Source organism: Pogona vitticeps, chromosome 4 (assembly GCF_051106095.1).
Source record: "Pogona vitticeps strain Pit_001003342236 chromosome 4, PviZW2.1, whole genome shotgun sequence".
Lineage (NCBI taxonomy): Eukaryota > Metazoa > Chordata > Lepidosauria > Squamata > Agamidae > Pogona > Pogona vitticeps.
The window spans coordinates 25,883,268-25,896,896 of record NC_135786.1 but is presented as its reverse complement, the minus strand read 5'-3'; the positions used below and the strand labels follow the sequence as shown (position 1 = coordinate 25,896,896).

The 13,629-nt window shown below is 42.5% G+C and overlaps 1 protein-coding gene across 2 annotated transcripts in view; it reads right to left on the bottom strand.

Moving 5' to 3' along the window:
* Positions 1-4,153: 4,153 nt before the first annotated feature.
* The window catches only part of RBPJL (recombination signal binding protein for immunoglobulin kappa J region like), a 54,739-nt gene continuing 45,263 nt past the window's right edge, over positions 4,154-13,629 (bottom strand). Inside the window, exons 7-12 of one of the 2 annotated variants that reach the window (XM_072996938.2) lie at positions 12,950-13,087; positions 11,137-11,249; positions 9,045-9,185; positions 7,480-7,635; positions 6,684-6,787; positions 4,154-5,025 (exon numbers count right to left, since the gene is read on the bottom strand). In XM_072996938.2, coding sequence (XP_072853039.2) covers positions 4,878-5,025; positions 6,684-6,787; positions 7,480-7,635; positions 9,045-9,185; positions 11,137-11,249; positions 12,950-13,087 — 800 coding nt within the window. In that variant the 3' untranslated portion in view covers positions 4,154-4,877. Of the gene's footprint in view, positions 5,152-6,683; positions 6,788-7,479; positions 7,636-9,044; positions 9,186-11,136; positions 11,250-12,949; positions 13,088-13,629 lie in introns of both variants that reach the window. The other variant, XM_020789277.3, reaches the window with a different exon arrangement.

Below are 13,629 nucleotides of genomic sequence, written 5' to 3'. Positions count from 1 at the left end.
GCCTTTGTCCATTTTCCCCTCAGGCCTTCACACATCTAATCTGGGAGTCCAGTTACCAAAAGTGACTGCTTCACATTATTGCAAAGAAAGGCTGCCTTTTAGCACAAGCTTTCCACAGAGAAGAAACTAACCTGACTTTGCCCGCTGCCTGTTTGTCTCCATCCTGAAACTAAAACTAAGCAACCAACTAGGTTTTATTTGAATCCACGAACAGGCCAAGTCTATATATTACACTATTCATGGTGAATGCCCAAGGGAACCCTAGAAAGCCAATGTGTATCCCGGAGTTCCACTCTGCAATATATTTGTCCCTGAATCAACATCAAACCCACTTGAACGGCTGCAAGAGCTGTAGAGCAGAATGGCCTTTTCTCCCCCTCTGCTTCGTGTGCTAAAAAAATGAAGCATGCCCTCTACGAAGAAAACTGATCTCAAGAGACTGTGATCTTGCCAAACTGCAGGAGTTGCTCTCTAATTCACAGTGTTCAGAGTCAAAGTCCCCTGGCGGTAACTGGATTTCCTAAATTTATTGTTGGAATGTGGATAGAGTATAACAGTTATCAGCCAAACCATTCATGATGAAAAGAAACCACCTTCAAGGGAAGGACATTTCAGTTCACAACATCTTAAACTAGATTACTTCAGATATAAAGTGAAGTGTAATTTATTTTTCACCAAAATTTGTTGATCAAGTCAGACTCATTTTTAGGAATGCTTGACAAAACCCAGATATGTTTCCCTTAGAGCTGGATTATTGTCCCTCTATCCCCTCTGTGAATGTCTAGTTCATATTTTTGTTGTTGTTTAGTCATTAAGTTGTGTCCGACTCTTCATGACCCCATGGAGCAGAGCATGCCAGGCCCTCCTGTCTTCCACTGCCTCCTGGATTTTGGTCAAATTCATGTTGGTAGCTTCGATGACACTGTCTAACCGTCTCTTCCTCTGTCGTCCCCTTCTCCTCTTGCCATCACACTTTCCCAACATCAGGGTCTTTTCCAGGGAGATTTCTCTTCTCATGAGATGGCCAAAGTATTGAAGCCTCAGCTTCAGAATCTGACCTTCCAGTGAGCACTCAGGGTAGTTCATATACCAAAACCATAAATGGCATTAAAACTGGTCCTTTTCAGAGATCTTTGCCCATTATTGCCATGCTTCTGAGTAGAAAAACTGTCCTCAACAGTTCTAAGTAAGTAAATGAGTACCCTGCCCTTGTCTCCTTGGAAAAAAGTTTAAATAATACAGTAATAGATAAAAGAAGACACATTTTGAGAGACCCTCAGCTCCCCCAATCTGTGTTGCTGTTCCATAATATTTTTTTAGCTTTGAAACAGAGCTGTATGGTCTGGGGGGTTCAATCAGGCTGGTGGTATTGGGAATGGAGTTTTCTGGAACCAGACCACCATTTTCTTTGGAGGTGAAAGGGTGGCCCAGGTGTTAACAAGGTCAGCATGTTATTTTTCCCTTGAGCAAAATAACTGACTCTTTGGCACTGTAGAAATACCCCTGTTGACAAAGAGGGCAACCCATCTCCCTGCCTCCAGAGGCATAAAACAACCTGTGTGCTATAATCTGAAATGCACCAGCCACAAACATTCCCCATGCCCACAAAACACACTCATGAACAAGAGACTCTTCCAGCAGTAGAGTCATGACTAGGGGAGGCAGAGAAAGGATTGCTTGTTGGCACTGCTTGCCTGGCACTTTCTGGATGCTGGCGTCCATTACTTGCGGTTGGTTTCCACCAGGCTCCTCTGTAGGCCTTCAGGAGTTCAACAAAAGCTTAAAGCTAGTGTGGTTTTGGCACCACGTTCCTTTCTAAATCAGCCTCTAATGCTAAAAAAACATGCTACAGAATGTATGATTGGCCCTTTGATGCTGTCTTCATCTAAAGGTTCTAAATAAATCTCCATAGCCCTCAACATATGCTATACAGTAGATATCTGTATGTTCCTAGGACACGGAAGCCACCTAAGGCCCTTTGAAATTTAATAGCAACTTTTTAATTAAAAACTGTATGTATATTTTTGGACAGGTGGCCTGAATAAAGAGACAAGGTGTAGGCCCCAGCTCAAGTGGCACGTTGGGTGGTATGCATTCCACTTGTCCACTTCTTATCCAACTCTCCTTCCTCGTAACATTTTTACCTGACTCCTCACTGCATTGCTTGCTTAAGAAGGATTAGAGATACATAGCCACTCTTCAACCCCCCGCCGCCCCCCCCAAAGGGGTTGAGGCTTTTTGAGTGTTCCAACCAAACATTTAAAAAGGGTTCCTTCGTTGGCCTAAAGATACATTCCTTGGCCAGGTGAGATGGGGAAAACATCAGGGTTCAATCACAACTGAAGTAGACATATTTTCCTGCTTGCACGTAGTCAAGGGATTTGCCTCAGAGAAGAATTCCTATCAGAACGTTTGCACATCTTTTTATTCTGGAGGACTTTGCTTTTGGATAATAGTGCTGCCCTCTGAATGACCTGCTTCTATGTGTGTTCCCAGGATTAAAGGTCTTTGAAGAAGACTCCACTGATACCCTGATACCCTCACAAGCCCATCTGGTGAGATATGAGAGGGAGTACTCCTCTGTTCCAGCTTCAAGGCTATGGAATGCCTACAAAAGGCCCAGTTGGTCCCCACTCTGCCATCCCTCTGTCAGCAGGCGAGGAGTGTCCTCTAAGCTAGTGGTCCCCAACCTTGGGCCTCCAGATGTTCTTGGACTACAACTCCCAGAAGCCTACACCACCACCTCTTCTGGCCAGGATTTCTGGGAGTTGAAGTCCAAGAACATCTGGAGGCCCAAGGTTGAGGACCACTGCTCTAAGCCAGGCTTCAGGCAACTGAAGAGGCTACTGAGAAAATATATTTTAATGAGGCACTCTTTACTTACTTCTAACGTATTTTCGAAGTGTTTTAAAATTGTTTTAAGCTAATGGTTGTTTTAATATTATTATTGGCTTAATTCCATTGTAGTGTTAGAAGTTGCTGTGTTTTTACTTGTACTATTTTAAAAATCTTTTAAAGGCTGCCTTGGGTCCTTGTATTGAAAGAACTGAAAATTAAAAATGAAATAAATGCGTAAGTAAATAGGAGGAACCTGGTATGTTCTTGGAAGCCCCTCTTCATCCACCAAAGGATAAGATACAAGGTGCCTGTCACTTTCAACTGCTGCTGCAGACAGGAAGAAAGCCAACTGGAACATTTGGCATTTCAGGTACAAAACTTGGAAAGAAGTGATTCTCAGCCAGTGTGGGTCATTGATGAACTCTAAGTGGGATTCAGGATTTTCATGACAAGTATCAAGCATCTACTCCTACTCAATCTGCATGTGTTTCTCCAGCTACAACCTTCTGACATCATAGCAGTAGCTTTGGGCACTCTGTTTTAACTAAGCCTGTTTTCCCTGCCCGCTAATATACTGTAAAGTACAATAACAGAATACCTGTAAACATACACACATCCATATGGGTGAAAGTAAGATTTCTGATTCTATCATGCTCGGAAAGGGACTCGAGTCCATTTCTACTAGTTTTCAAAATTTGTTTGTTTGTTTAAATAAATAAATAGGAAAGATGAAAGGTATCAAAGGTTGAGAAACCCTCATCTAAAACAAACGTGGCAAAAATGTACAGTCTAGAAAGTTCTGGATGTGCTGAGGAACTTAAGATGTTCTCGATTTAAGTGAGATTTGTTTGACATGATTTTTGAGGGGCTGGGGGAAACTCGTTACCTGTAACTTCAAATTTGATCCCCAGTTTATTTACACCACTTCCTCAAAGGGTTAACTGAGCTGAAGGACAGTTAATCTCTCCTCAGAATAATTTTCTCCATCCCTTTGGGTCCCTTCATGTTAATACAATATACCAAGATGGCACCAGTCTTTTCTTTGCTGGGAACTGTCTGTCTACAATTGCCTACAAAATATGTTTCCCTTCAGCAGCAAAGTAGGAAGCCTAGCCTTCCTTCATTTATCAGGAAGTGAGTCTCTTTACTCAACAAAACAACCTACCAGTCAGATTATTGTCTCCCAGCTTTCTCTCATGCACACTGGAGCAACTATTGCAATGAAAACCTGGTGGATAGAGTTAACTTCAGCATCAACAGAAGGCTTTGCCCATTGTTTCTTAAATATTGAAAATGAGAATTAACCAATTAGATCTTTTTCATCTTCTTTATTTTCTGTTTCATTTACTATGTGAGATTGTTATAACAATAGAGACAGTTGTAAGGTCCAAAAGAGACATTCCTGATTATGCTGATAAATTTTCTTTTAATTCATAACAAATAAACACATGCAATAAAGGCTGAGCAACTCTGTCTATGATGTACCATGCATATGGTACAAAATGGAGATCAGGCCTGTGTCACATGGGAATGGGACCTCAGCCCACCAGGGACTAAAAAAACCTGACACTTGTACTGCAGTAAACAACTCAAATGCTTTGATTACCTAAAGTGTTGTGTGTACAACACACTGTCCAAATAATAATAATAAAAAATCCGGTCCCAAGCTACCTAGCTTTAGAAAAAACAAATTTCTGCATCCTAAAATATGTAAATTGAACAATTGGCATTACTCTTCATATTCTACATAGTTTATATTGTTTTATTGTTGTTGTTCCTTTGAATGTTTTATTATGGTTTTGGCAGTCACAACAAGACAAAGATGTTGAATCCCATTGCTCTTGCCAAAAATACTTTTTCACTTTTCTTTGTGGCATGGAAAACATCTAGCTGCTTCAATCCACTGCATGCTTTTAAGAATATCTTCATAGGCATGAGAAGTAGAAATGTGCTGTTTTCAAATTAAAGCCAAGATTCTTAGGAAGCTGGATTTTTTTCACCCTGTCCTCTCAAACTGTGACATCTAGAAAACCCTGGCTCTAACTTTGCATGAAAAGATGGAAGTTGCTTCTGGTGAACTCCTGATGGATTGTGTTGAGCAAAGTATCTGAATCCTGTGTTATCTCTGGTAGGGTTGGAGGTCCTGAGAGGAAACTCTGTTCTGGTGTATAGGTGAAGCTGAAAGTGCTGGAATAAATCAGACCATCATTCCTTAGCAGCAAGAGAGGGACAGTAATAGGGTATCTGAACCATCTCCAGTCACAGCTAAAAGCAGAGACATCAGGAACAACACATACCAAGGATTTGGGACTTCTAAAATTAAAACAAGAAAAAAAAGATGTGATTTCAACCCTCCCACTCCTAATGAGATTCTACTGAGCAGAAAGTCCTGCTCACACAACAATGTGGAATGGCACTGCTTTACTGGCATGTGTCACTGTTGCACAAGTGACTGGTGTGTTTTCTCTATGGAGATCACCACTTGTGCAATGGCAATGCTTGTGCAAAGGAAGTAATCTTGCATTCCTGCACTGGCAGGACTTTCCACTGAGCAGAAATGGAACAGTACTTTATGCAAGCCCCAGAATTTCATATTAGTTTAGACCAACTAGACTTATACGTACAAGTAACGTCTGTATAAGGATCACAGGCAGTATGGTTCCAAATACAGGTTTTTGGGGAACATGAGTGGGAGGCAGATCTTGCACATGCCTGTGGGTCTCCCAAAGGCAGCTGGTCTTCCCCTGTGGTAAATGGGATGTAGGACAAAATAGTCCTTTGGTCTAACCAAACAGGGTCTTCTGTACTGTTATGTTAACTAAATGGCAGGTGTCATTCAATTAACATAATATGATGCCTGGATTTGTATATGGCCTTGCTATTTCTAATCTTCATTTAATAGACCAAAACTTGCTTTGTTTTGCACATATAAGTACATGTGGATCTGTGACCATTTTAGTCTAAAGTAGGAAGTCATAAGCAAATTTGTTTAGTGTGCACATGTGCGTGCACATGCATTTGTGCACATGCGTGAACTCTCATGTGAAAAAGAGAAAGACAGTGAAAGTTCTTGCAGTGGCCACAGAGAGAAACCTGCATAGAGACATAAATCCAGTTGCTAGTTCCAACTAAAGTAGACCCACGGAATCAATTACAGAATGGTGAGTCAACATTTATGTAAATCTCCTTGATTCAAGGGATCTACTGTAGGACTAGAAATTGGCTTTTGGGCATTGGCTTTATATGTCTACTGCTGTGTAATCAATCAACACATGTTCAGTTCTGACTGTCAAGTTTCATTATTGATACATTTCTTAGAACCAATCCTGCTGGCATACAGGTACCATCTCAATTCTGCATTGAACTGCGAGATTTTATTTTTCTGCCCACCTGGAAATTTCTGCACATTTTTACTGCATTTTCTTTTCTAAAGCATGCATCCATCCCAATTTTCTGATTGCCATAAATATATTTGACTGCATTTAGCTGTGTATCTTCAAATGTACACATGTTTTTGTGTGCATTTTCTCTTTGCTGCAACACAGGACAAATCTTAGAAGTGCACAGATTTCTGGGGGAAGATGAGCTTCGTCTTATTGTCAGTCTCGGGACATTCAAGACAGATCTTTTCATGATGAAATGCAAAGCTGAAATAGTGATTTCTAACCATTTTAAATATGTTGGAAATGGTTGCATAACAGTTGCTGGTGTTGATGCATAGCTTCCTAGTGGGATTTTCTTACTACTGGCCACAGAAGAAGACATGTTGTTTGAATGCGGCCAAAGAACAGGGCTTCCCAAATCAATATACCTTATTTTCACAACAGTCTGTTTCTCTGCTTTACCTGAACATCGTCTCAGCTTCCACATCTCCAAACCAAACCTTCAAGTTTGCATGGAAGAACTCGCCCTGCACTTCTAGCATTGCTACATCCCCACCACCTGTCAGCTGTGAGAAGCAGACACAATCACAAGGGAGAGGATTAACTCAGGATCAAAACTCACCTAAGGCAAATACATATTTCATCTTCTTACAACAGCTGTTCCTACAGGGAAGCAAATCTTTCAGTGCTAAGGTGCTTCAGACAAGAGGTCTGCAAACAAAGCTAATCTGTCTCCCAAAGAATCAAGAGAAAGAAGCAATGAAGGGCATAACTTGGAGATGGAGAACCTGCACTTATATTGCCAACCTCCATTTCTTACAATACCTGACTACTAGTCATGCTGGCTTGGACTGATGGGAGTTTGCAGGGTCTTCCTTAACTCTGGTGTAAGAGAAACAGCTGATGGCGATGTAGGAAAGGGTAAATTATATGGATGCCTGTTCTAACATAGGAGAGTCCTTTTGGGGAGAAAGGGATTAAAATGAATCAATCAATCAATTCTGTAATTAATTTGAGAAATTATATCATCAAAGGAAAAACTCTTATTGCCTGGTTCAGTGAAAAGGTTGACTATCTTGACCCTAGTAGTAAAGAATACTTAATCTATTCCAAATAATCCTGTGTGGCTTTCCAGAAAATTGGAACACCAGAAGGATTTTCCTGAATTGTATTCCCTAAGTTTCCCAAAGTTCAGGACCTGATTTGTCTGTCAAAAAGCCTACAGCCAGCTAGGCTGGAAATGAGGTGCTGCGCATACCTCTAGAGCTGTTATGAGAGGGACTGGGCTCACAGGATCACAAATGGCACTGAGGTTGTCACTGAATGTATATTCCACAGTCTCTGTCCCAATGATGGTCCAGCAGGAGCTATCATTCAACAATTCCCGATTTGCTTCCTTTGGACATGGAGATGCCTGTATAACCATCAGCCACAGTGAAAATAAAGGAAAATAAAAATTGCCATAAAATAAATTCCAACTTATGGTGACTCACGCAAGAGTTTTCTAGGCACAAAGCCCTAAGGAGTGTTTCCCAATCCTTCCTTCTGGGGGTGCTCTGGGATCATGCAGCTTGCCCAAGGCCACACAGGTGGCAAGGCGCATAACCCTACCAGTCACACATGCTCAGGATGATGTCAGCTGCCCCCACTTCTGGAAGACACTGACTCTGGTTCCCAGTATAGCCAGGCACTACAACCCATTGAACTATACTAGCTAATCAATAACAAAAGGGGCTATTTAAGCACACTGAACTATACAGAGACCACAGGGTACAAGAAGGGTTCTGCAGCTCCCGATCGCCATCTAAGACATACTGCTGCATCTTCTGTTTGTTACAGAGAGTCTTTGGCAGTATGATCCTATATTTTGGCAGTGTGATGCCAAGGTGGTAGGGCTGGAAGGAGCTGGCCACCGCACTACTATGAATTGCTAACCCATTAACAAAGCCCTACTTCATGTTGGGGTTGCTGCTATTCTCTACTTATGTTTAAAGACTGGAATTGAGCGGATCATGTGCTGATTTAGAGACTTACACAGCCTATAACTTTCCCTGTTTTATTTTATCTTGCTGAGATAATGCTACTCCCCAGAAGAAAATGGCAGCAATTTCTCTTCCAGTGCTCTGGTTGCAACCAACCGATTATCTGTCATGAACAGAAAATCCTGTTTTGCACACCACCATGCAATGATAAGGAACACAGCACTGTCTGCATATGTTTTGTATGGAAAAAGACTTACACAAGGTTGGAAAGCAAACACTCATCACTCCATGAGTGAAAGCAAATAGTCACCCATCATTTGATAGCTGCTGTAGCTATAGATGAACATCTATCTTACAGGTGTCATTTTCAAACAGTTACATTTGAAGATAGGTCTCCATTATACTGGTGTCTCTGCTTAGCCCATGATTATATTCTATGTACTCTCCTCTTTCCTTTCTCTCTTTTTGCTTTGATTTTGCAATGAACACGTTAATTTTAATTTTAACAATATTGAGAGGACTCCTTGCTTCAGAACTGATCTCTTCAACTTATGAGCAGAAATGAGGAGGAGGAGGGATGGGACATAAGAAATTGTACCCAATGAGAGGATCAAGCAGTATGTGGGATCTTTCTTTACTGGCAAAAAAACCCTACACCTCCCAGTGAAATCATACAGCCATTTATATAACCAGAGTAAGGAAAAGTTGCATTTTTGGACTGTAGGTCCCAGAATCTCCCCGTCAGGATGACCACAGAAAATAAACATTTCCAATTTCTGCACAGCCTCTGGGAGATTTTTCCGATCTGAATTTTTGTTCTGTTGTTCCTTATCCCCATTACCTGGAACTGGATCACTTTCTCTGCGGAGAGGCAGAGGTACATGCCATCACTGCCATGCAGCTGGAAAGCACATTTATGCAGCTGGGAGATGGGTTCATCTACATCCAACATCACAGACTGTTTCGCAACTTTCCGAATGATCTAGGGAAACAAATATACGTGTGGGCTGACAACACTCAATATCAACTGTCCAATTCCGCAGGGAATGTAAGACATTTTGCATTTCTGTCCCTTCTTCCTACAGTTTCCATGCAGATGAATGCTCTTTCACTCGGGTGCTATTCTTCAGATGTAGCAGCCGCGACGTATCAGGCTTCTACTTGCATTTTATCAAACTATAGCAAAATATACGAATGTAAAAGAGTTTATTGCATTACTTGTTTAGAATCCCCAACAAATAATGTCTTGCTTTACTTGGTGTGAAGCCAGAGGAAATGGTGTTTTATTTTTACTTATTATGCAGTTCATTGGGAATGGGGAGAACAGTATTACCCCTTATAACTTACTGTAGTTGTACGAGGTGGCTGGAGAGGTTTAATCTGTTTTCTTAGCCATTAAATAAGGGCTCTTGGGTACAGCACAGCCCCATTCCCTGCTTCCATCTATTTCACACTGCAGACTTAAGAGTGCTGTGAAACAGCAGGAAGTGGGGCCGGCCGGCTGGCTGACTGCCTGGCTGCCAGCCATACTTCCTGAAGAGTGCTCTGCTTTGTGTTGCTGAGCCACGCCAGGAAAGGGTTAAAAAGATACTGATTCCCCACCCCAACTGATGACTTTTCCAGTTGTTAATGTTTTTCCAGAAAGGGAACATTTTAACGACCCTTTTCACACAAACCATGCCTTTTGGTGATCCTGTTACTCATTGTGCATTGCCCCTAAGCTCTGCTTCACATCTGCTTGGGTGCTGCCTGCAGGCACCTGTTCTATGCAATATAATATCACACAAATGTGGCCATTATTAAATTTTACATATCATTAATTGCATCCTTTTTGCTTCTTTTACTGCATACCCAACTCCAATAGATAATTTACAACATGGTGGGAGAAAGGTCCCCTATTTATGGATGTTATCCAGGGTTGTTAATGACTCCTGCCTTGCAAGGCCTGGGGAGTAAATGTAAGAAGTCATCCTGCTAAAGGAGGGAGAAAACCTAATTCCTCAATTAAACCTTTGGGAGCCAATGTACCCAGTCTCAATATCCAGTCAATCTCCCTTTCCAACACAGCCTTATAATTATTTGTGTGGATAGCATCTATAGCCCATAACTGCAAATCCTTTACATTTTTTAAAACTTTCTGTTCTTTGTACAGTCCCTGATGGAAGCCATAAATTATATATTTACATCCTGAGGTTACCCCACATGGTTGTTGTTATTTAGTCATTTAGTCGTGTCCGACTCTTCGTGACCCCATGGACCAGAGCACGTCAGGCCCTCCTGTCTTCCACTGCCTCCCGGAGTTGGGTTAAATTCATGTTGGTCGCTTCGATGACACTGTCCATCCATCTCATCCTCTGTCGTCCTTTTTCCTCCTGCCTTCACACTTTCCCAACATCAGGGTCTTTTCCAGGGAGTCTTCTCTTCTCATGAGATGGCCAAAGTATTGGAGCCTCAGCTTCAGGATCTGTCCTTCCAGTGAGCACTCAGGGTTGATTTCCTTTAGAATTGATAGGTTTGTTCTCCTTGCAGTCCAGGGGACTCTCAAGAGCCTCCTCCAGCACCACAATTCAAAAGCATCAATTCTTCGGCGGTCAGCTTTCTTTATGGTCCAGCTCTCACTTCCGTACATCACTACAGGAAAAACCATAGCTTTGACTATTTGGACTTTTGTTGGCAAGGTGATGTCTCTGCTTTTTAAGGTGCTATCGAGGTTTGTCATTGCTTTCCTCCCAAGAAGCAGGCGTCTTTTAATTTCGTGGCTGCTGTCACCATCTGCAGTGATCATGGAGTCCAAGAAAGTGAAATCTGTCACTGCCTCCATATATATATATAACTGTCACAACATCTGGATGGAACACAGAATGTACAATATGAAGTGTAATCCAAGTAACTGTTACAAGTTAGATTTGTTCCCTTGGGTTGCTAAATCTTACCAGAGGAGGCAGTGCCATGCCAGTGGCTGTGCAGATAAGCCGGACTTTGGAACCATAGCGAATGTAGCCTTCCTGCCGGGGGAATTCGCCCCGAGACTGTGAACAGAAGTCATCTGCTCAACAGAGGGAAGGGAGGGAAAAATGAAGTGAGTGAAAACATGAAAGGCAAAGTGCAGGATGTAGAATTAACATTAGTGCCTAGCTTGATGAAAAGGACCTCTAGGATATAATGGTGAAACTGGCTCAGATACTTCCTTTAGACATGTCGCTATCAATTCGTTTATAATTTGTTTAGTTGACTTTCTGGATAACAGCAAACTTCTAGAGTAGTGGTTCCCAACCTTGACTAATCCAGGTGTTCTTGGACTGCAATTCCCAGAAGCCTTCACCACTAGCTGTGCTGCCCAGGTCTTCTGGGAATTGCAGTCTTACTTGCATGTATAGCCTGAATGCCATGAGCAAACCTCTCCTATTTTGACTCAGTGTAGAACGTGTGAAGAAAGCAAGAACAGAGTGGGGGTGGCTAAGTACATCCATCTAAGTATGTTCACAGTATGAGATTGCATAATGTCTGAATAGGGCTCAAGGTGCCACCAGGCAACTGCTGCCTCAGGTGTGCCTCATGGTAAGGCTGTCCTACATCCTGAACAGTCCATAGAGACCTCTATATGAAGAACAGCAAAGTGTGCTACTTCTATACCACCCCATAGTGCTTAAAACACTTTCTGGGTGGTTTACAATTTAATTATATAGGCTACACATTGCCCAACACCCCAGCAAGCTGGGTATTCATTTTATCAACCTCAGAAGGATGGAAGGCTGAGTGAAGCTTGAGTTGGCTGTCCGAATCCGGTGGGATCAAACACCGACAGTAAGCAGAGTTTTGACTGTAAAATTACAGTTTAACTGTGCCACAAGGCTCATCTCTATATAAACCATGCTACCCCCACCCCCAAATTGACAGCTGGATCCCAGAGTCCACAAGGAGGTCTCCCCCCCCCAAAAAAAACACCTTGCTGTTCTTCTCAGATGGTGGGAAATGGGCTTCCAGCATCTCTGGCTTAAGCAGGTGCACCAGAGCCTCAGTAGGGAAGGCTGTCAGGTGTGTGCGCCTGCGTGTGAGGAGGGAAAGGGATACCACACTGCAGGTAGCAACCCACAGCGTAACCAAATCACTGCCAGTTTTGTGACTACTGTACTGCTGTCTGTCCCCAGTCACCTTGTCAAACAGTTTCATGAAGGGATGAAACAAATTCACAGAGGTAGAGAAGATAACAGACTTTTGACACCCGGTGGCTGTGGAGTCTCACCAGAGCTCCTGCACTTACAGGCAGCGCAGCCCCACAGATGCTTTGTCGCAACAGCTGGCTGGCCCCAAGAAACTTCAGGATAGAAAAGAGGCCATCTTTTTTTTCATTACTTCCCATATAGACCCACCAATGGACACATTCTGAGCCATTAATAAATATTCTTTTATCAGACCCCAGGCTCTGATCAGACATTAAAACAAGCCAATAGTGACAGTTCAGTTGTGCAATCAGACAGCAATTATATAACACAACCTCTTTCCTAACAATGTTGTACACACCTTTTGTAGTCATTCTACCCAGAGCGCCTGTTTCCAAAACGTATTTATTTCAAACCACGACCCAATCTGCTAATCTGATTAGCAGCCGAATTATAACGAAGCACTCTTATTTTGGGGCAGGGTGTCCCTCAGACATGACGACGGTTCCCCTGAGTTCAACAATGCCTCCAGCTAAGAGGACAGTGGGTTGCTCTTATTAATTCCCTCGTCGTTCACCAGCCTCACCTAGGTGAAGTGTAAATGCTGCCCACTGCTGGGCACTTGCAGTGAAGATCTCATCCTGAACAGAAAGGTAACGGGTGCTGACAGTTTGGGAGCGCAGACGGTTGAAAAGGGAGACCTTTGATCCAGATGAAATGCACACTGTTAGCGTAGCAAGCAGGAAAGAGAAGGATGAAGTTGAGAAAAACATTTGGGTGGTTTTTGCCTGTAAATTGAAACTGACATCTTTATAGACGGTCTCATCCTAGTAGCCTTCTTCAGTTCCAACTGATCTAATGTCTCCTATAGCAAGCTGATGGAACGAGAAGCTCTCTTTCTGGGCAGTGGTGCAGTGGTAACTTTTGCACCACAGACACTTGTCACAGCAGTCCCTCTAGCTGTGACCCCCCCCCCAGGAGTGTCCAAAAAAAAAAAAGGCAGGCAGATGTTAATTCATATTAACCAGTCTAATTTTAACAGCTCCCACTCCTAATGAGTGAATCTTTTGTAAAGCTTATGACTCTTAATTGCCTTTTGAAAACAAAGCTATCCCCAAACGCTTCACATTACAACAGAGGCAGCTGAGAAGTGTACATAATTGCTGGAAAAATCCATTCCTCTCTGCTCACCCACTGCCTCTGTTGCTGTGAGGATTGTAGCTAAGGTCTGAGAAGACTTGGAAGCCTTATTGGGTGGGTAGCAGA